The sequence below is a fragment of the Pan troglodytes genome, chromosome 3 (genome assembly GCF_028858775.2).
Source record: "Pan troglodytes isolate AG18354 chromosome 3, NHGRI_mPanTro3-v2.0_pri, whole genome shotgun sequence".
Lineage (NCBI taxonomy): Eukaryota > Metazoa > Chordata > Mammalia > Primates > Hominidae > Pan > Pan troglodytes.
The window spans coordinates 114,679,837-114,706,536 of record NC_072401.2 but is presented as its reverse complement, the minus strand read 5'-3'; the positions used below and the strand labels follow the sequence as shown (position 1 = coordinate 114,706,536).

The 26,700-nt window shown below is 36.8% G+C and overlaps 1 protein-coding gene across 50 annotated transcripts in view; it reads right to left on the bottom strand.

Annotated features, from left to right (window-relative positions):
- Positions 1–26,700, bottom strand: part of ANK2 (ankyrin 2) — a 684,795-nt gene that overhangs the window by 149,952 nt on the left and 508,143 nt on the right. For all 50 annotated transcript variants that reach the window (XM_054683338.1, XM_063809764.1, XM_054683323.2 and 47 more), the window contains one exon: positions 270–368. In XM_054683338.1, coding sequence (XP_054539313.1) covers positions 270–368 — 99 coding nt within the window. The remainder of the gene's footprint in view (positions 1–269; positions 369–26,700) is intronic.

The window sequence follows — 26,700 nt, the reverse complement described above, 5'->3', positions numbered from 1 at the left end:
ACCTCGTAAAAGGTCAGAGGATGGAAAATTAATGGAAGCATGATTTTATGTAAGAATAAATAGACACGAATCCAAAATGAAGGCATAAACTGATGGAACTCTGTGCACAAGCCTGAGTCATTAGTTCACAGCCACTGTTGCGATTATAATAGTAACATGAACATTCCTAGCATATTTTAGACAAAGTAATGGAGATTATTTGCAGCCTGATATAAAGAATATGGACATTAAGATCAAAGAATTCAAGGCTTTAGGGCTGACAGTCTTACCTCTGTAGCAGTGCTCTGATTAGCTCCATTTTCCAGCAAATATTTTACAACATCAATGTGATTCTCTTGGGCAGCCATGTATAAAGGAGTAAAGCCATTCTGAGGACAAGCAATAAAAAAAGGCATCTTCAATCATTTGTATAAGAGAGAACACTAGGAAGTAAACCTTCGACATAGGGAAGATAGATAAAATACTTTCATACTGAATAAATTATACACATATTTATCATTATAAAGCTAGACAAAATCGCAGTGAACCAAGCCCCATACACAATTCCTAAAGCAATGAGGAAAGTCTTCATTTCAGTACCAGAGAGTCACATTTCTCGTCAGCTAACACTGTGTTAAAGATATCTTAGTGGCCAGGCTCAGTGGCTCATGCCTGTAATCCCAGAACTTTGGGAGTCTGAGGCGGGTGGATCATGAGGTCAGGAGTTCGAGACCTGCCTGGACAATGGTGAAACCCCATCTCTACTAAAAATACAAAAATTAGCCGGGCGTGGTGGCGCATGCCTGTAATCCCAGCTACTCGGGAGGCTGAGGCAGGAAAATCGCTTGAACTTGGGAAGCGGAGGTTGCAGTGAGCTGAGATCAGGTCATTGCACTCCAGCCTGGGTGACAGAGTGAGACTGTCTCAAAAAAAAAAAAAAAAAAAACGTAGTGTCTTTAGCATATTTGGTATCTCAGTATCTGTATAAGTTCATAACATATGGAATTATCACTATATATAGCATCTTTATAAAATAACATCTATATAATATCTTCTGCATTTATCATTCATAAACTATTTAAACAGACCATGGTTATCTTGAATATACAGAGTTTAGTTAGCACCCTTAGTGAAGTAATTTACTACTCATAGCAGAGTAGGCTAGGAGAGACTACAAATTTGATTGAAAATGTAAAAGTCGTGGCTGGGTGTGGTGGCTCATGCCTGTAATCCCAGCACTTTGGGAGGTTGAGGTGGGTGGATCACAAGGTCAGGAGTTCGAGACCAGCCTGGCCAATATGGTGAAACCCCGTCTCTACTAAAAATACAAAAAAATTAGCCAGGCATGGTGGCACATGCCTGTAATCCCAGCTACTCAGGAGGCTGAGGCAGGAGAATTGCTTGAATCCGGGAGGCAGAGATTGCAGTGAGCCGAGATCGCGCCACTGCACTCCAGCCTGGGTGACAGAGTGAGACTCCATCTCAAAAAAAAAGAAAAAAAAAAAAACGAAAATGTAAAAGTCTATATTTCAGTATTGTGATTGAGGCAGCATGGTTTATATGGAACATCTTTATATTGTTTTTTAAAGCCATTTTGAAATTCTATCATTCATTCTCACATTCACTTACACAGTTATTTACTAAAATACAGCCACTGGTGGCTAGGCTATAGCGGAGCTACAGTGATAAACAAGACAGACACATGCGCCCTAATGGAGCACACACTATGGTAATATTATAACATTATTATAGGCATAGATTTTTTAAATCACTGAAATTGTATAACATGAGTTTAAAATTAAATTTGAATGGGCAAATTTTCTTTTCATCAGAGCCTTAGGAATATGTAATGTCTCATTAAGGAAAAAACCTACAAAACCTTCTTGTGAAATAATTCATAAGGTCTCAAAACCATGTCAGACCTTAAACATAGATGATTCCTTAAGCTTTCCATGCATTAATGAGAATAAGTAAAAACACAGATCAGCGTTCAGAGATTTTTAAAAACTTAAAAGAGGAGAAAACTTTTTTTTTTTTTTTGAGATGGAGTCTCGCTCTGTCACCCAGGCTGGAGTGCAGTGGTGCAATCTTGGCTCAGTGCAACCTCTGCCTCCCAGGTTCAAGCGATCCTCCTGCCTCAGCCTCCCGAGTAGCTGGGACTACAGGGAGAAAACATTTTTTAAAGATACTTTTTTGGAAATAAAAATTCTTCTGTATACATTGTATAAGTGTGGAAACATTATTTAAAATGGCCAACACCCAGCAAAATATAAAGACAGAGTATACAAGTAGACCAAGTAGAGTGATTTTAAATTAGATTATAGAAGAAAATCTTCTGGCTTCAAATGTTGGAGGAAAATTTACAACTAAAAAAGAAATATAAGAGGAATGAATTAACAATGTTGTAGGATTCAGGAATAACTTGCTAGCTGGATAGCATATTTTTTAAAAAAACACAGCAAGCAGGTGAAATCTTGTGTATTTCAAGAACACTGAAGAGGTGGTGGAAGGCTAGAATTAGAGATTCAAAGGAAGGGAAAGCCAGTGAGGATGGTTAAAAACAATGAGTGGGTGTGGAATGGGGCTCTTTCATGACAAGCAAAAGGCAGGGATGAAAATAAGAGAAAAAGAACTTTTAATAGAGTAAAACAATTTGCTAACATGCTTTCCTCTGACAGTCTTGTAGATAGATCAAGAGAAAGGGAATCAGGCAGAGGTCGCCAGATCAGCAGGAGAAAGGAGATGTACCATGCTGAGGTCCCTGCCTGAGAAAGGACCCTGCCCTGGGTCCTGAGCTTTAGAGGGACCTCCTCTGGCTGGGCGGGGCAAAGAATCCTGAGAGCCAAGAGGACAGGCTCACCATGATCCCACAGCTCCTCCATTACCAGAATCCCTGCCTACGTGTTCCCAAGTGTGGCTCCAGTGCTCACTCACACTTCTTCCTTGGGTTCATCCTCTCAAGTGTCCATTGGTATGCACACCTTTTGGGAGGCAGAATGATGGCCCCCACATATGTCCACATCCTAATCTCTGGAACCTGTAAATGCTACCTAATTTGGCAAAAGGAACTCTGTAGATGTGAAGTTAAAAATTTTGAGATGAGGAGGTTATCCTGGATTATCCAAACAGGCTCTATGTAATCACTGCGGCCTTTACAAGAGCAAGACAGAAGGCAAAGAGGAGAGAAGATGCTACACTGCTGGCTTTGGAGATGGAGAACGGGGCCGTGATCCAAGAATGCAGCGTTAGAAGCTGAGAAAGGCAAGAAAAGGGATTCTCACCTAGAGCCTCCGGAAGGAAACAGCAATGCCAACATCTTGGTTTTAGTTCTGTAAGACTAATTTCCAATACTAAAAAAGGATAAATCTGTGTTGTTTCAAGCCACTGGTGGTGTAGTAATTTGTTACAGTAGCAACAGGTATGTAATACACACCTTTCAAGTTGTTTGCTAGGGAAGGTAAAAATGGGAGATGAACAAAGCTTGAATATGTGCAGGTTGGTGTGTCCACACCCTTACATGTGATGCTCCTGTCAGGCAGATGGAGTCAGGGATAGGAGTAGAAAGGGGACTGGGTGGTAGGCCCCCGGGATTGGCATTGCCCTCATCACAGTCCTGTGTGCAACTCCAAGCATTCCAGGATGTCTAATTTTGGACCTGTCATGATTTACCCATCAAAGTAGGAGATACTTAACCGTTTTTTAGCTTGATATGTAGTTTTTAATTTTTAAAAAAATATATTGCAAGCGGGCCTCTTTTGCATTCCTTGTCCTGGGACTTACAAAGAGATGAACTAAAGTAGAAGAAAAGAGGGGAATATCAAGGTTTATAAAAAATATCAAGGGAGACTACTGGGTATCTACCCAGAGGAAAAGAAGTCATTATACAAAAAAGATACTTGCACACACGTGTTTATAGCAGCACAATTCACAGTTGCAAAAATATGGAACCACCCCAAATGCCCATCAATCAATGAGTGGTTAAAGAAATTGTGGTACGTATATATACCATGTACTAATACCCAGCCATAAAAAGGAACAAAATAATGGCATTCGCAGCAACCTAGATGGAATTGGAGACCATTATTATAAGTGAAGAAACTCAGGAATGGAAAACTAAACATCGTATGTTCTCACTCTTAGGGGGAGCTAAGCTATGAGGATACAAAGCCGTAAGAATGATACAATGGACTTTGGGGACTTGGGGGAAAAGGGTGGGAGGGAGCTGAGTGATAAAGACTACAAATTGGGCACAGTGTATACTGCCCGGGTGATGGGTGCACCAAAATCTTAGAAATCACCACCAAAGAACGTATTCATGTAACTAAACACCACCTGTTCCCTTAAAACCTATGGAAATAAAAAGTTAAAACAAAACAAAAAAAATCAAGGAAGAAAGTATCAAGTATATGGGGAGAAGAGTAATGATAGACAAACATTCAAGATCTTGGTTAGAGCATTTCACAAACATCACATGTGTGCCTTGCACCATGACCCTGGTGTGCTACAGCTTCCAGCAGAATAGGGGAGCAAATGCGAAGAATGATAAAAATGAAAGTGACTTATTGAGCTTCTGTTATATCCACTGTAAAAAATGCTTTGAATGTATCTCCTCAAACTATAGTGTCCTGGTTTGTCTGGGACAGCTCAAGTTTATCATAGTATCCTGAAGTAATTATTAATAGTGCCTCAGTTTGGATGATAAATGACCTAATACTATATCTAATACTTAGAATAGTGCTGCAACATTTGTACTATTATCCTCATTCAAACTGAGGCAGCTGAGGCTCAAATACCTACGTAATTAAGCCAAAGTCTTGAGCTAATAAGTGATCTGGGAGTGACAGGCAGGTGGCAGTTACTGAATAGTCTCTTCCCTGTAATGGTATTAGGACTCCATCCTGTGGATGAATTTTCCTCAGCCTGGCTGTGTGATAGAATCTCCTGCAAAAGCTTTTAAGAGCGCCTAGGTACCGCTCTACCACCTCATCCCTACTGAATTGGAGTCTCCATGTGTAAAGCCCAAAAATGAGCATTTTTTTTAAGAGCACATTTTTTAAATTGCCTTGAAAAGTTTGTTATAGGTGATGCAGAAAAGTTGAATGTATTTTGGTAGGAAGTACCATAATCACATTTGCATTTTAGAAAGTTCATTCTGGTGAAAACAGATGCCTTGGCTTGGGGTGCTAGGAGACAAGAATGGAAGTAGGTTGTCAATCAGCTCCTGCAGTACCCTTTGCAATAGTGTACATAAAAGATGAAGGAAGCTTTGGTTGGGAGATCGGAGCGTTGTTTATTGTTACAAAACATGTGAAGTAAGGCAATAAAGATTTACTACAGGTCCTTAAAATGTGGAAATTATTCTCTCTTAACTTACTGGTATTTAACAACAAAAAATAGCCCACTGGAGAATGTGAAACATGCCTCTGGGTAATTAGGACAAGGCATGGCAGCACTTTAACACCACTGTAAACTTTATAGGAAAGCATTTATCATCACATATTAATAGCTTAAGAACACAACTGTATTGGCTTCTGTGTATATGCATCCAGGTGCTTTCCAACACCTCATGTCTCTGTGTGTTTCTAAAAAGTCTCCAGTTGCATGTAGGTATGAAAATAGATGCATTTTCTCCTTTTTGGTATAAAAAAGTCAAAGATATCCACAGCCCAGGCTGATACTGGGTGGGTGAAATAAGTACAGCATTACCAGTTGTTACAGTAGTTCTGGTGTGACCAACAGGTGCTCCTAGCATCTGGTTATTAAATATTTTGAACATTACTCCTGTCCATAGAAAACTATGAATTATTTGTTATTCATTATATTTACTCAACAAAAATATGTTTGGTGACTTTTCACTGCTAGGCATTGTGTTCAGCTCTAATGATTCAGAGACAAAATTCAAGGTTCCTGTTTTGAGAATTCACAGCCCAGAGACTGAGATGGACAAGTTAGCAAAATTCTGTATTACAGTTTAGTGAACACCTATATAATTAGTTTTTTTTAATTATGTGTTGGATATAAAGAGAACACAGATGAAAGACCCATAATTCAACTAGATGAGGAAATGATATCTGAAGGAAGCGACTGGGAGTAACAGCTGGAAGACACTGAAGACACAAAAGCAGGCAAGGTATTTGAAAGAGAAGGAACACCGTGCAATGAGACAACACAGGACATACGGAAACTTACAATTAATGCATTGTTACTGGGGAGAAGCAGCTTAGATAGGCAGGGATCAGTCCCTGTCTGCCTTGCTGAGGAGTCTGAATTTTATTCTGAAAGCCTTGCGAGGAATTGGTTTTTGTACAGGGGTTTGACACAGACACATTTGCTTTTTAAAGATATTACTTGGCGAGGAATGGGGAGGATACATTGGAAAACAGAGGCCAGACTATAGTCCAGAAGAGTGGAAAGCAGGTTTTTGTTAAATCCCAAGAAGTGAGAATTACAAGTATTAATATGATCTTAGTATTTTAAAATGTAATTTACTCTTCATTTATTTATACTCTGTTTCACGATTAGGAAGATAAGCACTGCATTCAGTCTGTATTATTTATCAGTCATTGATAATAGTTCGCAGGTTTATTAAACAGCTATAATGCTTTTCTTCAAATATAGAAATCATGCTGTATTTTAGGGAATTCAAACGCTTATTACAAAAATATCTTCCTATTTACATTAGTAATATGACTATAAACCAGTAATCAGGTTTTAGCCAATGGTGAAAATTCCTTTTGGTAATTGGATTATCTTGACAAATATAATGTGCAAGAGCTAATATTTATATTTTTACATATCAGATGTAGATTTAATGAAGCTTTTGGAACATCTTTAAAGCAAGTAAATTTATTGATATTTATAAGTCATTTCAAAGAAATTATACAGAGAAAAATACTGTTAATATACAAGGTAATGAATGGTTTAACACCAATGTTTTGGATAAGAACTTCAACTCTAAGCATTGTCATTATTATCAATTTTAAAGAATCTTAACTTTTCAGCCTTTATTTTCCTGGCACGCATAACTTTATTCTTCCCTTACACAAGTGAAGATTCATCACTTGGTTGGCTTAAAAAGAGTGATCATATAAAATTACTTTTATCTTAATATAAGAGTAAATGTGACTATTCATTTTCAACAGTCTTTATAGCACCAGATTTGTTCTAAAAATTATTCCTAGGCACTGGGGGGTCCTGCTCTCAAGAGTAAAAAAAAATGACAATTCACAGAATACATCTATATAGAATCATTTAAGGCTCACAGACACACTATACTTTCCAAAAGAGAAACATGAATAAAATGCTGCTGGAATACTAAAGACTGAGCAATTAATTCCGTGAAGAAGGTATATTATGGCCCATGCACACAGATCAGAGAGAACATTAGGAGGTCTAAATGAAATCAGGATGGCAGATACAGAGAAAGTGGAATGTTCTTTATTGTTCTTTTCTCTTCTTGCTCCATTGTCTCTCAAAAGATGTGGTGTTTGTAGGGGAAGTATGAGTGTCTTCGCTGCAGATGCATATTTCACTTGGGGAATTTTGTCCTCTAAACCTGAGTCTAATGAATAGTGAAAGAACAGTAAGAGAAATTACTAGCATGGGTAAAAGCCAGTGCAAGAATGCATCTCGAAAGGAATTCTTACAGGTCTTAAAATTAAAACAAAACAAAACAAAACAAAAAAAAAAACTTCAAAGATCTCTTAGCCAGAACTTAATATAGAAAACTACAATTTTACCACTTAATATAGAAAACTACAATATTACCACTTAGCTAAAGATAGGCCTTAGGTAATTTCATAGATGATGCATAAGCTAATTCACATTCTCTAAAATATATCACAAGAGTAGAAAATGATTATGGAAATTTCAGATGATTACATAAAATATCTGTGTAAACTACTCATTTTATTTGTTCTTACTTTCAATGTTACATTGCTAAGCTTATTAAATATATTTCAGTGATTAAAAGAAACTGCCGTATTTTCCTAGATGAAAATGTTGCAACTGAAACAGATGTCACCATTTTACAGTTGAGGAATTTTTAACCCAGAGATTGAGTAACCACCAAGGAGACTGGCCAGTTACAGAGGTTCAGGAGAGAATAGGAGGTGAACAGATACAGCAAGTGCAGAGATGCTGGAAACTCTTACCATATCTTCTTCATCTTTCAGGCCTCGACATAAGTGTTACTCTCTCTGAGAGGCTTTATTTAGTGCCCATAAAAATGCTTAGCACTTAGTAGGTGTTCAGTAAATATTCGTTACATAAAGGAATAAAGTAAAGCAGAATTCAAATTCCTTTTTATACCTGTGGTGGTTTTAACATACACCTGCAAATTCTTTGACACGCCTCACTTCAAAAAGTGGAGCCAAATTTCCCTCCTCTTGAATGGAGGACATCTGAGTAGTTTGCTTCTAATGCACTGATGATGGCAGAATTGATGGTGCGTGATTTCTGAGGCTAAGGTTTAAAAGTCACTGCCCTTCTGCCTTCTTGTCTCTTTTGGATCATCTTCTCTGAAGGAAATGAGTTGCTGTGCTATGCTGACACTGAGGCAGCCTATGGAAGGACTCACAGGGGGAAGAAACTGACCCCTCTACCAACAATTAGCACCAACATGCCAAACATGTGAAAGAATCAGCTTTGGACGGAATCCTCTAGCCCTAGAAAGGCCTTCAGGTGAATTCAGCTCTGGTTAACATCTTCACTACAACCTTATGAGAAACTCTGCACAACTAAGCCACCACTCCACAGTGACTGTGATGATAATATTTATTGCTGTTTTAAGCTAATCATATCCCCACTAAGTTTGGGGATAATTTGTTATGCAGCAGTAGCCAACTGACATAAAGTCTAATACAGTCTTACATAATCTGGCCCTCACCTACCCTGCCAACCACATCTCTTACAACTTGTATGCTTCCTTTCTGTTTGGAAAAGAAACTCATATCTTAGACATTTATTTTCAAATTTTGTAGTCATTTAGCTCTTCAAATGCTATCTTACCTGGAACCTCTAAAATCTACAGCTCTAAATCTTTACAATACCCGTAATTCCATGTGTTATTTCCAGTTTTCTGAGAGTATTATATACTCTCTATATTTACTGGAAAACACACTCAATAAGTTACATAACCAAGTCCAACAGTAGGAAATAAGAATGGTTACAGAAAGATCTGGGTTCAAATTTTGTAAGTAGAATTCCTCTTTTGAAGAAGCACCCGATCTTTTGCAGGCAGGTCAACGTCAAGATTTAAGTTTCTTCACAGAGCAGAACTCTTCAGCAGCCTTAACCGCGACATGCTAGGAGGATCTTCACAGACTCCAGTTAGCACTGGTTGGGAAATACTACTCTAATTCCCATCCCAGATACTATGCATCTTCCTCTTCCTTGGAATTAGCATTATGAAAGATAAGTTGGAAAACATCCCCAAATTGTCACCAAGCTTTAAGGTCAGGATGATTCAAATTATTTCCCTAAATATATTGTGAAGGCACAGCTGCAAAGGATGCAAAAAACCAATGGGTACTAATTGTAGTCACAAAAATAAAGACTACTTTGTGTACTTTGGAGGAGCATTTAAGGGAAAAGGACAAAATATATGATTATATACTTGTTTAGTATTAATAGTTAAGAAGGCATCCTATTAATTAAAGTATCATATACATTTTCTCAGATAATCTGAAGTTGACAATTCTTAGCCAGGGTTAGGATATTATAAATTATTTTAACTACTTTGCTCTCTCCAAAGATGATTAAAAGATTAGTTCATAGTTAAACTATCCAGTGACATTAAAATGACTAATGTCCTAAATCTTTCTGGGGAGGTTAAGTTTTATTAAGTGTTTACTATGTCATCCTGTTTTATATCCACAACTATGCTGTTAGGCTCCTTTTACGAATGAGACTGTGGCTCAGTTATCCACCCAAGGACACACCAAGTGGTGAGACCAAGATCTGAACCCTAAAGGGATCCAAACTCAGTACTCTTTTTACTCCCTCAGCTGCCCTTTTCAATAAGGATCAAATTGCCTCAGACTCAAAAAGGCTGAGCCAGGATAATTGCTGAAACCAAGGAAGCAGAGGTTGCGGTGAGCCGAGATTGCACCACTGCACTCCAGCCTGAATGAGAAAGCAAGACCCTGTTGCCAAAAAAAAAAAAAAAAAAAATTGTTTCAGAGAACACCTGTACTTTTATCTAGCAATTGGACAATTAACTTTCTTTTACTTTCACCTAAGCCATTTACTAGGGATGAGCTGGAAAGCTCTGCCTTGTGATATTATGGAATTTCTATGATCTGCTTGATGAAGAATGTTCAAATGTTTTCTTAGACATAGGAATTCTTCCAGTTTTTATTTCCAGTGGGTAAGAAATTTGGGTGGTGTTAGTAAGAAGAGAGAAGTCTAAGCACTTTACATTTGTTATTTAACGCCAGCAGTCCATTGAAACAAATACTGTATCTTTATATGACTCAAGGAAATTAGCATTCACAGGGATTAAGAAGCATGTCTGAAGTTTCACATTACTTAAAACATGGAGCTGGGATTCGAACCCATGTTTAACTAATTCCAAAATTCATGTTCTTTCAACTACACTATTCTGCCATGTGTTTTAACAGCAAATTCCACAGATGATATTATACCATGTCTGGTTATTGCCAGCAAACAGAAAGAAAATACTGTATTCTCTCTGGGTCTACCATGATCCCTGCTTTCAGCTTCTCATGGATAAATTACCAAGAAAGCATTTGAACTATTTTGCATGTTTCCAGTTACTCATTCCAGTGCATCCTATACAGCAACCTGAATTAATCTTCTTAAAATCTATTTTCAGCAAACTACTTATCTACATTGTCATTTTACTGACTGTGACTGGAGATCAGTTTTCTCTTTTTTTTTTTTTTTTTTTTTTTGAGATGGAGTCTCACTCTGTCACCCAGGCTGGACTGCAGCGGCACGATCTCGGCTCACTGGAACCTCCGCCTCCTGGGTTCAAGCGATTCTCCTGCCTCAGCCTCTTGAGTAGCTGGGATTACAGGCCTGTGCCACCATGCCTGCTAATTTTTGTATTTTCAGTAGAGACAGGGTTTCACCATGTTGGCCAGGATGGTCTCAAACTCCTGACCTCAAGTGACCTGCCCACCTCAGCCTCCCAAAGTGCTGGTATTACAGATGTGAGCCACCGCACCCAGCCCTGGAGATCAGTTTTCATAGACAATAACTGAACATCAAGACCTTTTATATCCTTGCCCCATTTTACTCAGTAAGTTATAATGAAAACAAACCTTTAACACATATTGTGATGTTGCTCCAGACCAACTTGTCTCACCACTATTTCTACACTCACATGCTCAATTCTACCTCCTCACATTGTTGTTACTAATCTTCCCATCTGCAAAGTCTTCCTTTTCATTTTCCTGTCTGCAGACCTTATCTACGAGTCAATGCCTGGCTCCAGTCCTCTGTGAGTTTTTCGTTAACAAAATCTAGGCTATTCCAAAACTTCCTCTCTAGTACACAGTCTGTTCCATATAATTTAGTACCAACAGCGTCTTCTGTTGCTTGCCTTTGTTTCTTATGTGTTCACCTTGACTTTGTGTGTAGCCTATACACTTCTTGAAAGCAGCTTCTTCTCTTACATTTGATTGGAATCCTCCATAGAAATCAGCATTGTGCTGAGAACATAGTAAATGTCCAATAAATAGCTGTTGATTGACTAAAAGTTTACTTTTAGCCTTATTTTCCTTAGTTCCTGACAATTGTAGATGACTTAGATTTGTGCTTTTCTCCTTTATTCAACATTTGAATTTAATAGCTGAATTACCATCACCCCATTCTACAGAAAAGTTGAGATGGCTAGTAATGTTTTATTTACTCTCACATAACTCCAAAACATTTTTCTCTCTCTGTTTCACTTTGCAAAAATGAACAAAGACCTTGCTAAACTGTTAAGCTATGATGGAATAATTCTGTTGTTTATGTCTTTGGATTTCTAAACAAAAAATAAGAAAGCAAATAAATATTTTAAAAATCATAGAGAAAGTAAACAAATTTAAAAAGAAAACAAATAAATTTTTTGTAAAAAAAGAAAACATACGACTTTTTAAAAATGGAATATCCAAGCTATAGAAGCGGGTATTTGTAGGTGCCTACCCAGGATCCTCCTTCTTTCTTGGAAGCATCCTGGTTTTTCATTAGAGTACCCATGTTTCCCCACATAATTCCAGTAAGGTTCCCATAATTACAATAAAGCTGAACTTCTCTCCTTATCTCCTAGGCCCAGACAGGTTATCAAATGACTTAAGCCAATCAGCAAATTACATTCTCTTGGTAATGCTGGTTTAAGTTTGAGCAAGAGAATTAAGCTGGTTCAATCCACCAAACTCGAATTCTCTTTTGGAAAGCTAGGACAGACATGTTCCCTTCTTTTGACTCTGAACAAGAAAATGTGTGGTTCCGATCCTAGGACCACAAGGAAAGCCAGGTGAGGATAAACTGGCACTGTAGAAATTATAGCAAAGAGGAAAAACGATTCTGAGTCCTTGGTTATGAATGAGCCACCAGATGGGCAGGAGGCAATCTTAGAGCTCATTATACCCATTTAAATTTTTATTTATGAAAGCCAAGAAAATCCCCTTTTTGTTGTTTATCTAATGAGGAGCTGTTTTTCTTATTTGTGATTGAAGGTATCCTAGTTGGTATATCCTAGTCTGGTATATACCAAAATATAGTTTGTACCACTGCCATTAGTTTATAAGGGAGCATTTTCCAGGAAATCCGAAGAGTATCATAAAACACGTCACAGAAATAATAGTAAGAAAAACATAATTTAACATTATTATGGTTAAAATATATTATTTAGTGACCCTGAGACACATCATCTGCAGATAAAATCTAAAATAGATTTTCAAGTATGAGGTTGAACTACAAAAAAGCAGGTGGATCATTTTCAGTAAGAAAGTAAATCTGCTCTTGCAAGTGATGAGATTTTAAAAATACTTTTTCTGTGTGAGGGGAAAACACAAAATAAGATACACAGCAGTAGGCTTTTCTTCATTTTTTTTAAATATATAATGCTTTTATTTAAGTTGTCAATAGAAATATTAAGTTAATTTTAAATTAAGTGCTGCTCACTATATCACATAAAATTTTATAATAATATATAAATGCCTTTATTTTTATATGCATAATTAATTTAAATAATAAAAATTAAATTTTACAGTTGTTGTACCCAATTTGTTATAAAAGTAATGAAAATGTCTGAATGTCAGAGAAGAAATTTTAGTGTAAAGTTAATAAATATTCGAATATTGAAATTGGGTAGAAATTAATTCCCTGGTAGATTTCCTTAAAGAAACTTTTCTAGACTTTCAAATTGTCTAACAACATAGATTACTAGATTCAGATCTTCAGTATGTAGTATAATTTGCTCAGCATGTAGCCAGTGCATTAAAATAGGTATATTGAGCAATTTAATACATGACCTAGTAACTTAGAAGCAAGAGAAAATGTGTTACCTCCAAAAGCAAAAATGCTGACTACTTTGTATAGGCCTATGGCATTGAGAAAATTAAGTCAATAACAATTGCTATAGGGTGCTTTTATTTTCCCCCAACAGAGCAAAATCCATTAACCTGAAGTAATTATTTTGCATTAAGCTACAGTATTAACTTAATTGGTTATTGTTCTACCATTTTAAGGTTGATTCAAGACAATAAGGATAAAAAAATGACTTTCTAGATTAAACCACTCAGAATAAGCTGTAACTCTTTTACTTCTCTCATGCATTATACCCCCCAAAATTATTTATATGAATGACTACCAAATAGTTTTCTTATTTCTACTTAACTGTCTTTGAAAAAATAAAATGCTGCTCCAAGGTTTTAAAAACACATCTAACATCAAAACACTATATGATCTGGTTAGACCAACTCATCTAAAGTCACATTTCCTATACTCCTGTCAACTGCAGCTAGTAGCCTTGGCTTTGTTAATAAATATAGATGGTAGCAGTATAGCACTTTTTATTGCCTGAGATATACACCCAGGAAATCTAAATCTCCAATCAAATGAAGTTATTGCTTTCTTCATCAATGTCAGTCATTTTTTTTTTTTTTTGGTCATTTAATGATTACTGTTAAACTGACAGATAACTTTGCAGGGCAATTCAAAAATTAAAACATGCATTCTGACACAAATATACTGACACATTCCAAGGGGATTCCAACTTTTAAAAAATTTTCCAAAGTAAAAGGTTCATTTTTTTGATTCTAAAATAGTTGCTGTGTTTTCTCAACAGTCATCAGAATTATAATGCTATTCTCACTCCATGTCTGGTATTAACAGTTTTGAAAATAATCAAAGTCTTGTTTCATATCATATTACATGTATTATACCAATAAAGGTTAGAGCATTAGAACAAGACCTGGGGTTATAAATAGGTTTTATAATGTTTGAACAACAGAGAAATTTAAGCACAATGAAAGTCTTACTATAGAACTTGTCCATTACTAAGTGTGGATTTTTATCTGTGCTGACTTACCCTTGTCCAAGGTCTTTAAAAGCTGCTAGGGAGTTAGAGCAGGCAGTGCGCCCAGACAGTGCTGAGATGGAGAAGAAAATTACACTACACCCAGAATCTACAATGAACTCAAACAAATTTACAAGAAAAAAACAAACAACCCCATCAACAAGTGGGCAAAGGACATGAACAGACACTTCTCAAAAGAAGACACTTACGCAGCCAAAAAACACATGAAAATATGCTCACCATCACTGGCCATCAGAGAAATGCAAATCAAAACCACAATGAGATACCATCTCACAACAGTTAGAATGGCAATCATTAAAAAGTCAGGAAACAACAGGTGCTGGAGAGGATGTGGAGAAATAGGAACACTTTTACACTGTTGGTGGGACTGTAAACTAGTTCAACCATTGTGGAAGTCAGTGTGGCGATTCCTCAGGGATCTAGAACTAGAAATACCATTTGACCCAGCCATCCATTACTGGGTATATACCCAAAGGACTATAAATCATGCTGCTATAAAGACACATGCACACGTATGTTTACTGTGGCATTATTCACAATAGCAAAGACTTGGAACCAACCCAAATGTTCAACAATGATAGACTGGATTAAGAAAATGTGGTGCATATACACCATGGAATACTATGCAGCCATAAAAAATGATGAGTTCATGTCCTTTTTTAGGGACATGGATGAAACTGGAGACCATCATTCTCAGCAAACTATCACAAGGACAAAAAACCAAACACCGTGTGTTCTCACTCATAGGTGGGAATTGAACAATGAGAACACATGGACACAGAAAGGGGAACATCACACTCTGGGGACTGTTGTGGGGTTGGGGGAGGGGGGAGGGATAGCATTGGGAGATATACCTAATGCTAGATGACGAGTTAGTGGGTGCAGCGCACCAGCATGGCACATGTATACATACGTAACTAACCTGAACATTGTGCACATGTACCCTAAAACTTAAAGTATAATAATAGTTTTTTTAAAAAGTGATATACTCAATATTTAGCAGCTGCTTAACAAATTCTAATTCACAACTTGCCAAAGATAAAACCTCAAAGAATGAACATCTTCAACGCATTGACTCAAAACCTCACGTAGACAACACATGGAACCATTCAGTTCCGTACCGAGACTTAGTGTCCCCATCCCCCAGGCCATGAACCGGTACTGAAACTGGGCCGCATAGCAGAAGGTGAGTGGGGGCGGGGGAGAGGCGGTGAGTAAGCATTACCGCCTGAGCTCCACCTCCTGTCAGATCAGAGATGGCATTAGATTCTCACAGGTGCACGAACCCTCTCATGAACTGCCTGTGAAAGGGATCTAGGTTGCGCACCCCTTATGAGAATCTTATGCCTGATGATTTGAGGCAGAACAGTTTCATCCTGAAACCATCCGCTGCTCATGGATAAAATGTCTTCAACAAAATCAGTCCTTGGCGACCGCTGCTTTGGAGTATTTAGTTATAATTTATACCTTGAAATATATTCACATTCAAAAAGTTAAGGCTACTTGAAACACTTTATATATGTATGGTTAAAATATATAATCTACAGTCAAGATAAGGCTGTAAGTGCAACCCCGAACAAACTTTAGTTGTAGTCTTCTAGTGGTGGTAACCAGAACTCAGAATGAACGAGGTACAATAATTGAACACTTGGGCTTTTGGCAGCCATAGAAAAAAGGGAAATGTGATAGAGATGGGAGTTCTCATATTTTGATAAAGGAGAACTTGCTTTTTTTTTTGGCCATCTAGAATGATGATTTCATACAAAGGACAGAGAACACACAGTTGGCTGTCTAGTGTACCTGTGGCTGTTCTTTGGAAGAATTCTCATATGTGTCGAGGGAAGAATCACTATTAAATGAAGGTAAGTTTTCATCAGAGGAATAAGCTCTGATTAGCATATGATGTGGCAAGGTTGATTCATGCAAATCGTGAAAATTGTAGAGTGTGATGTACCCTTACTGACACAGAAGCTGCCCCATTCCAACAAAGACGTTCTATAGCAAGCCTTTCCTTTAAAAAAAAAAAAAAAGTGTTTGAACTGCCTTAAAAATCTGGATGGATAAAATTCTTGATCCCAAAGTACAAAAGCTACAAATTGGGCCCCAATAACTTTAAGGGAAGGTGTTGCTCCTCAAAGCTCTTACTTAAAAGGACCTAAGTATGCTCTGCCCACTCTTTATACTTCTGTTCAGAGCCAGATTTTAAACAAAAATATGTTCTGAGTGTTGTTCTTCCTGGATATATTGGCTTCAAAATGTACCCCCAAAAACTGATGAGGATGATCTGTTAGATGTGTTTTCTGGAGCAAGACGGCACAAAACAATAAGTATTGTGGCCTCTGAAATGATATTTATTATTGTGCTTTCAAAAGATGATGCCCTAACAGGCCTAATTGCCTTCATAAGGCATTTCATTGGCAAGCAACAGGATTCTTACCTCCTTATCTTTCTTTTAGCTATGGCAAGTGAGTATTCACCAATTCTTCTAAGTACAGAATCAGGGTGTTTAGGTGTAAGCACCTTTAAAAGTCTAAAATTAGAATGAGATATGTCAATATATAGTGCTTCCCCTTCCTGGCATTATAAACTGTGCTACGCATAGGCTTCGAGAAAGTGTTTATTGTCTGAGGTTGCTGAGAGTATTCTGTAGCTTGGCCTCAAACAGTTCTTGACTATAAAATCAGGAGGTAACAATAAACTGCCAAATAATTTATGAAGATTTATACTGTTTTAGTCATTTTCTCAGTCAATTGAAAGATGATGATAAATATTAGTGATGAAATAGTTATGCCAGAAATCCTTGCTCCTAGTGTAAGGTGGAAGATTTAGAATCTGAAACTTGAAATACCACAAGAAAATGATGACAGAGTAGCCCGATTTAACAGTTGGGAAAAAAGGCTCTTTCTAAGCAGATAATCCTTTATTTTCAGCCTTCAAAATGTGCTTTTCATGTATAAGAAGAGACAAATAATACCTTTCCTTATTAAGTTGTGTATAAATAAATTTGTTAAGTAAATACTGGAATTAAAAATATTAGTTATGATAAAATAATAGAAGACAGAAAAATTGTAGATGAAGATAACACAAGAAAAAAAGTGCGGTTTTTTGTTTTTGTTTTTGTTTTTTTAGTTTAACTGTTTAACTACCAAAAGTTAAGAAAGTAAAGCAAAGATTGTATTGTTGCATCCTCAGAGCTAGAACAGTGCTTGGCATATGGTATATAGTTAATGAATATATTCATTTTTTTCTGGCTGTTTGTAGCAAATGCTTTTTCTAATTATTCACATTCAGGCCCTGTGTTCCAAAACTATGTTATACCAAGGTAAAGTTAATATGCTGCTAATCACAAAAGATGAAACTTCTGTACAATCTTTTCTCCACTCCCCACTCCAGAAAATAGTAATCTCTCAGTCTCAATGGAGAATTAGCCATTTTGGGCAATATTGTTCTCAACTCCAGTCAATTTATTTCTTCAATAACTTAAGTAGATAATACAAATATATCTAATGATTAGAAAAGTGGCTAACATTTATATTGCACTTATTACATGCATTATAAGTGTACTAACCCATTTAATCTCTATATCAACCCTATGTAGTAAATACTATTATCCCTTCTTTACAGATGGGGAATGGAGTCGCTAAGAGGTTAAGTAATAAGCCCAAGGTCACACAAATAGTGGATTAATGAAACATATTTCACTGCCTTTCCTTTCCTGTTCAGAAGTAGAGTGGGATTTGCCCTGCTCCTGCATTTACCTCACTTAGTAATGTCCTTATTTTGCTCTCCCATGTTGTTTTTTATTTTAATGTGAAGGTTTTATTATATTATGTATGTTTCCTGCTATTCATGTCTTCCAGTTAATATGTTATTTAAACGTAACATTTTTAAGGGGTATGATTTAAAAGATTGTACCCAGTTATGTTCAGACAACATACAGGAGAGTCTCCTGTACAATAAAATAGTTAATAAATGTCTTTTGATGACATTGTTGGTTCACATGTGTTTTGATTCCTGCAAATCCACCATTCTAAAGGGCCACTTTTTGTAAGTGAAATGATGTGTACTTTCACAGTGATATGATTTCATGGCATTTCAAAATTATTACACAAAAATTTCTCAGTGATTTGAAAAGAATAAAAAATATAGTTGAAGTTAGTCATGCAAGCACACTCTGATGCCTTGACCTTTGCCTCATGAGTCTAATTTCAGATAGGATATTTAAAGTCCTAACCTACCATGCTCATATATAAAAACTTGCTGCTTAATACTCTTAGTAATAAATTTTTTACAGAATGATTCATGTCAACCTTTAGGCTGAAGAAAATATTAGTCAAATACCATGACAAAACAACTCTGTGATTCATGGTATTGAATATTATAAGCAACAGGCTCTTAATAAATTAATGAATGTAATAAATATTTTATTAATTGATTTGTAGATTTTTCCAGATTGTTTATTTAAATAATCATAACTTCTGTATACAACAGCATTTTGTCTTTTCTTTTTCCATTTATATTCATAGTTCTCTTTCTCTTTTCATTGCACTAGCTAGGGATTGATTGCAATGTCAAATAGTATCACAAACAGGAATCCTTTTCTTGTTACTGCCTTTAATGAGAATACTGATGTTTGCAGTGGTTTTTGGAATGTTTCCTCTGCAAAGAACCTGATATTCCTAGTTGGATACTTTTCAATAATTATTAACATTTAATCTATTGATCTATTTAATCTGGAATTAATTTTAAAATTTTAAAACTAGCCAACTAGGAATATCAGGCTGATTCCAGAGGGCATATTTGCAGATTAAAATTTAAATTAAATCAATGTAAATTATTTACATATATTAATGAATCACTTGAATATTAAAATGTTGAATCAAAGATTTATATTATAGGGGAACACTACACTGACCCATAAAAGTATGACCAATTAGCCCTTCTCAAGACTTATATTTGAGACAGCTGCCCACATAGTATTTGCCCAAATAGCAGGTGTTGCATGGAACTTTACATTTATAGAAACCTAGCCCATATAATCAAGAACATTAGATATCTTTTAAATAGCAGCTTAAAATTGGTTCTTCACATTTTTAAACTTGTGACTTTAGCTTCACTGATACTTTTTTCTAAGGTATATTATATTATAGACACTTCAAAAATCATTTTACTATTATGACACAAACAAATGTAAACACAATACATTTTAGGTTTGTGATATTCCATTTAGAATTTTCCAGACTTAGAATTACCTTCTGAAAGTGATTTTCAAAAATAATATTTGGTTAAAACACATTTTGTTAGTTGGACTTCTATTTTCACCATCCAGACTATCTAAGATGAGAATCTTCATTCTTTTTCCCATTAGCTTGAAGCTTCAAGTGTCAGTAGGAGATCAATGTCTATACTATAAGTGTTTTAACAATTAAATTACTTAAGGGTCTTTAGGCATTGTGTTTAGGTGAATGCAATTTCATATACTCAAATTGACAGCGTCCTAAGGAGGTTGTGAAACAAACCAGTCACACAAACTGACTTTGTTATGTTCTTCATTGTGCCAAGAAAAGGCAGCAGTGGGCATACAGAATGGCTGGTCTTGCATGGCTGCACTAGTGCTGAATTTGGTAACAATGACAGCTAACAGTCATTGAGCTCTTAGAATTGCCAGGCATTGTTCTAAATGCTGAACATGGATTAATCTCACAACAACTGTTTGCTGAAGGTACTGTTATTATGATCCCCCTATCACAGATGAGAACTCTGAGACACATTTACATGAGTAGAAAGCAGAAGAGCTCATGAGTTACATGAGTGGAAAGCAGAAGAGCTGAAATTTGACCTCTGGGATTTGACCACCTAGCTTCAGAATTTGCGTTCTTATCCATTTCACTATGCTGCCTACCTCAGGCAATGTCAAAAGAGATCGCTGGCCATTTTAAAGTCTTAAAAACTTCTTCTTCATAGCTTTAAGAGTAGAAATAAAGAGTAGAAATAACCAGAGGATTCCAATTATTACACATAGATAGGTATTAATAGCTATAGTTAACTGTATTGTACATGCATACAAATTTATATTTACCATGTTTAGTCAATTACTGGGCTTTGCATATCTTCCCAATTAAGAAAGGAAATAAACACTAAAGAATAATATCTGAAAAAAGTTATTAGTAATTGCACCAAATATGAAAACTTTGAAAAAAATAAGATATAATACAGATTACAATTTTCATCTTTCAAGAATGATTATGTAATTAATCAAAGTTTGGGGTTTAAATCAAATCACTTTCGGTACATAGGCAGTTACCTAAACTCTCAGTTTCCTCTGTATAAAATGAAGAAAGCAATGCCTGACATCTATGCAAATTATGTATTAAGCTGTAATAAAATATTATCAATAAATATTGTCACGCTTTTCAGGATTTTAGACATATATAACTGGAGAACTCCATTAAGGAGCAATAAAGATGTAATTGTTTATAAAGCAAGATAATATAGCATGAAGAGAATTTAACTGTATAGAAAGGAACAAAAAAAATACTTCTGAGAAAGGCCATTGTACTTGAAAGTTGGGAATGGAGAATTAGGTTTGTTCTCCATATACTTTTGCATTGTTTTGATTGCTTAAAATAGAATATATTCATGTTACTTGTGAAGTTAAGACAGACAGATGATAGATAGATAGATAGATGATAGATAGATAGATAGATAGATAGATAGATAGATAGATAGATAGACAGATAGATAGACAAATATTTAAAACATATGGAGTATTTAGCCAGATATCAGAAGACACAAATTTGGATGAGACACTTGACCCTGTGAATTTCAAATTCCTGTAATAAGTGTTATGGACACAATGTCTCTAATAGCCCCTTCCAGTTATACACTGAAGTGATTTAGTTAAGAGTATAATCTGTGAAGAATGTAAGAGGCTCTCACACCCCCCAAGTAAAGCAAAATATTTGCATTTATTAACGGAAAAGTTGTCTTCAAAATAGTTAAAACACTATCTACATTTTATTGCTTCCACAATTTTTGGTCAAAACACAATGCACAATGCTAACCTAGAAGGTTGAGATCTTTCTAAAAAAAACTTCAAGAAATAGGAAGAACACCAAAACATCCATCTTAGATGATGTTGTCTGTGGAGACTTACTCCAAAATGCAAGCTGTTTGATTATTAATCAATGGCACATTACGTGAAAGAAGGAAAAGAGCTGCCACCTCTCAAGCCTTTGCACCTGGTCCAATTGTCAAATGTTAGTGAGTTATGAACAAGAATGATGCACAAATTATCATTAGCTCGATACATTGTGCTCACATTGATGCAAGAATCCTTTCCTAGTCTGGCAGATTATAATTGTCTGTGAATAGAAGTTCCAAATCTCTGATCTGACTATCTTGATACAGTTGAATGTATAGAATTTGGTTTATTCTTCATCTCTCTTCTCCATCAGTTAAGTTACCAGGTTTCTATCAACAGTCCTTATAGATTTTGTTGAGCAATACTTATTTCCACTGCTCTCCTCTGCTTCTTTCTGATATTCTTTATTTGAGTGCAATATTCTTTATTTGAATGCAAATTTAGATTTGAATTATTTGAATGAAATTTAGATTTCCTTGTCCTCTTATTCCTAAGAATCAATAAATCTAATAAATAGGGAGGGAAAGTAATTCAGGACCTAAAGAACTAACAAAAACTGATCTCTTGCTTCCCGCAAAGGTAGTATAATAGCCTTCCCATGTTCATGAAGCTAACAATGAAAATAATAAATATAACAACAGCAACTAACGTAGAGTGCCCCTATATGCTAAGGATTGTGTTAAGCGTTTTACATAATTATTTCTTTCAACCCTCACAAAAACTCAATTTTAGGTACTGTAATTATTCCTTACCTGTTTTACAGATAAGCAAATTGAAGCACAGAAATGGGAGGTAACTTGTCCAAGGTCACAAGGCTAGTGAGTGATGGAAGCAGTATTTAAATCTAGTTTATCTGACTCTGGATTCTTGCTCCTAACCAGTGTTAAACTGAAGACAGTCCAGGTTTAAATCAAATGCTGATATCACTGGACTTGATTAGCTCTCATTTTAATTCTTCCAAGCCTGCTACTTTTTACTCATTTTATACTAAGGACCCAAAGTCCTCTGGTCAATTATTATAACTTTTTCAGTTTTTTTGACATATGCCTCAAATTTTCTTCATCTTATTTTCTTCAATGTGAAAATTGTCCCTAAAACATAAACCCTCTTCTATCTCTTGCTGGTAAAGGAAACCAAAATATTTTACCCCCAAAATAGAAGACAGAGCAGGGATCCCCTCTTAGGGACCTGCAGGCTCCCCAAGCATAGAAATAAAGGAAAATCTTGAGTTCCTTCAAGGGGAATTCCAGGCATGTAGCTAACCCTGAGAAGTAAATAAGAAACTTGATGAGCAAGAAGGTAATAGCAGCCAAGGAAGCTAGAATCACAAGATGTTTGGTTCCCCTATAGGCACAAAAGCTAACATCTTAACATATGTCTCTGAGTTCTTTCTCAGAAACCCAGACCCCCACCAAATAGATCTGCTGACACAGAAGCCCCCGGTAAGGGGGAACGGAGGACTGAACTCTGGCCAACATTCTTTGTTTTACACTTCCTCCTGAGGGGCCGAAAAAAGTCCCGCCCATGAACCCAGGCTAACATGCTTTTCTGCTGACCCTACATTTTTAAACAAAGCTTCTCTTCCTTACCCAACTGCAAATCAGAAAATCTACGACCTGTAAGTCCTCCACTTCAAGATACCCTGACCTTTTAGGCCAAAACCAATGTGGAACCTCCATGTTTTGATTTACAATTTTGCCTGTAACTTCTGCTTTCTGAAATTTACCCCTGCCTTTAAAAATCTTTACCTGCAAGCCATCAGAGAGGTCAGGATTTAAGCATGAGCTGCCTGATCCTCCTTGTTAGGCACCCTGCCAATAAACACCTTCCTTTCTCCCGCTGCAAACCTTGGTGTGGATATCTGGTATTGCTATACAGGGCGAGTGGGCCCCAGTTTGGTTCGATAACAAATATTCTTCTTTGACATATTTTGAGATGGCCGTTCAGAGGGCCTACAAAAAGAAGTAGCCCTGCAAAGCTGTCCTGTGGGGGAGATTTGCATCTGTAGAGAATCTGCATTGATGCAGCCAGGCTTTCTCTGCGGGCCCTCCCTTGTCTGGATCTAGAAAAAGTGAACTGAGAGTCTGACATCTTCAAAGGTCTGAAAGAAACATTCACCATCTATTTCCTCCAAGGGCTACTACTACTGGTGAGGTTTCATCTATATAGCAAGACCTCCTTTGTTAGCTAGACCTCGCCTTCTCGCCCTCCCATAACTTCTTTTGCCATGCTCCAGGCCCCTATTCTTTCTGTATCCTCAAAATGGTATAAAAGTGTCAATCATCTGGCCATTTCTTTGAGTTGTTATAGTTTTGTATGGCTCCCATGTATGTTAATCCATTTGTATTCCTTTTCTCCTATTAATCTGCCTTTCTGTTAGTTGATTTTTAGCCAGGCTTCAGAGAATGAAGGGGAAGTATGCCCTTTGCCTCTTCACTGTCTTTACTGCTCCAGCAGTCTCATTCGAGTCCACTGCTTTAATAACCATTTACATCAAATGATGTAATAACCACTTATATTTCTTTTAGGGATGTATAACAAGCAGTTCAAATGCTATTCATGATCTCTTACTCTCCTCACCAAAACCAAAAACAAAACCAGAATCAAAGTGGCTCATGCCTATAATCCCAGCACTTTGGGAGGTGGAGGTGGAAGGACTGCTTGAACCCAGGAGTTCAAGGCCAGTCTGGGCGAGATAGCAAGACGCTGTCTCTACAAAACATTTAAAAAATTAGTTCAGCATGTTGGTGCATGTTTGTAGTCTTAGCTACTCAGAAAGCTGAGGTAGGAGGGTTGCTTGAGCCTGGGAGTTTGAGACTGCAGTGAGCTATTATCATGCCACTGCACTCCAGCTTGGGTGACAGAGTGAGATTCCATCTCAAAAAAAATAAAATAAAATAAACAAACAAATCTTTGTCTTTATGCACTGTTTTATATTATAGTGTTGCATTACCATCTATACTGTTAGGCAAGGGAGAGATCTATTGACACTATCATCTTCCTCTCCTCCCATAGGCCATCATCATCAAGCGCTCTGAAACTGGTCCTTAATCAGTCTTATAACAGTCCCCTTTTCTCCATCATCCAGACCACTACTACTCCATTCCAAGCTAACATCACCTCTTATATGGAGTAGATCATGACAACGGTCTCCAAATGATTTGCTTTGCATTGCACCTGACTCCCTTCGACTTGTTCTCCAAGCTGCACCAGGGTCATGTTTTCAGAATCCAAAACAGAATTCTGAGCTTGTTCCACCCCCAAGCCAGCCTCATATTGGGCTTAGGATACAAGTCTTAGAACGAAAACCTTAATATGGCTCATAAAATCTTTCAGGATCTGACTTTCTTCCTCAGGCTTCATTTCATACACTGCATTTCCCCTGGATGTTTCAGCTTCCAGATAGCCCATTTCTTTTAGGTTCTTGCATGTATGATTGTATTTGCCCATAGCACACTTCATCCCCTGACCGCTGATGTGCGCATTAACACTTTCTTTTATAAAAGAAGTTCAGTTACCACTTCCTAGGTCTTCTTCCGCATGCCCCCTGCCCACCTCATCATTGTAGGCTTAGCAAGTGTTCGAGGGCACACACTGGATGCCCAAATACCTGCTGAGTGAGTGAGTGCGTGAATTATTACTTCCAATCAGTTTCTATTGGAAAGTTTAATTCGTGTCATGTTTTTACTTCTTTTTTTTTTTTTTTTTTTTTTTTTTTTTTTTGCTTTGTGATCCTTGCCTCAAAGGATCACCATTTTGGTTCCTGATGGTTTCACCTAGCTTCTTAGTTGTTGTGGAATATACACATTAATGCCGTTAGATTTGAGGTAAGAAGCAGAATGCTACAGTACTATTTTAACCATTTACTACCAGAGTAGCTTATCTTTCATTTTAACTCAGAAGGGGAGAAAAAGAAGTAACTCTTATGTAAAATTTGAAGTCTATTTCTATTAACAGAACTTGGAGACCATTTACTTTTCTCCCTACAAGTCTTAACTGACTACAAATTTAGTTCCTTTAAAATGCAATAACATTGGACTTGGATAGGCTTCTGTAGTGATAAATAAATGAGACATCTACCAAAGATTTTAGATGTGATGATGTCTTCGATTATTCATTCAAATTTCAGAATAAAATGACAAGCAGGATTCAGCCTTTCCATACCATCTGTCCCCAGATAAATGAGCATAAAGGCAAAATATAATTGTATTAATTTTATTTCAAAAGTTGAAAAATTACTTTATTATAAATGAAAATATTATTGTCTTTTAGGATGTGGGAGTGTGTGTGTGTGTGCGTGTGCACGCTTTGTAGAGTAGTAATTTTAATGTTGGCTTTTTACTGGAATAGAGAATAGTAATGTCTTTCTTGGCAATTTTTTTTTGAGATGGAGTCTCACTCTGTTGCCCAGGCTGGGGTGCAGTGCAGCGATCTCAGCTCACTGCAACCTCTGCCTCCCAGGTTCAAATGATTCCCCTGCTTCAGCCTCCTGAGTAGCTGGGGTTACAAGCACCCACCACCAAGCCCAGCTAATTTTTGTATTTTTAGTACAGATGCAGTTTCACCATGTTGGTCAGGCTGGTCTCGAACTCCTGACCTTAAGTGATCCACCCACCTCAGTCTCCCAAAGTGCTGGGATTACAGGCGTGAGTCACCGCGCCCAGCCTGGGCAAAACTTTAAAGACATCGATTCTCATCTTTTTCCCAAGCATATAGAGAACTGGAAAAAGCATATTTTCTTTAACTTGGAGTGCTGAGGAGCACAGATGCCCCTGCAAATTTGTAATCACCCAGTGGCCTGATTTTCAGAGTCAAAAACACAAGTGTCCTGACTTCTTTTTTATTCCTTGTCAAATGCAAGTACCTGCCTTCATTTGAATTTCAAAGGATTTGTATTACAGATAGTAATACTCCCAATGGAAAAAAAAACAAGACCCTTATTAAGAAAGATACACCATGGAATACTATGCAGCCATAAAAAGGAATAAGATCATGTCCTTTGCGGGAACATGGACGGAGCTGG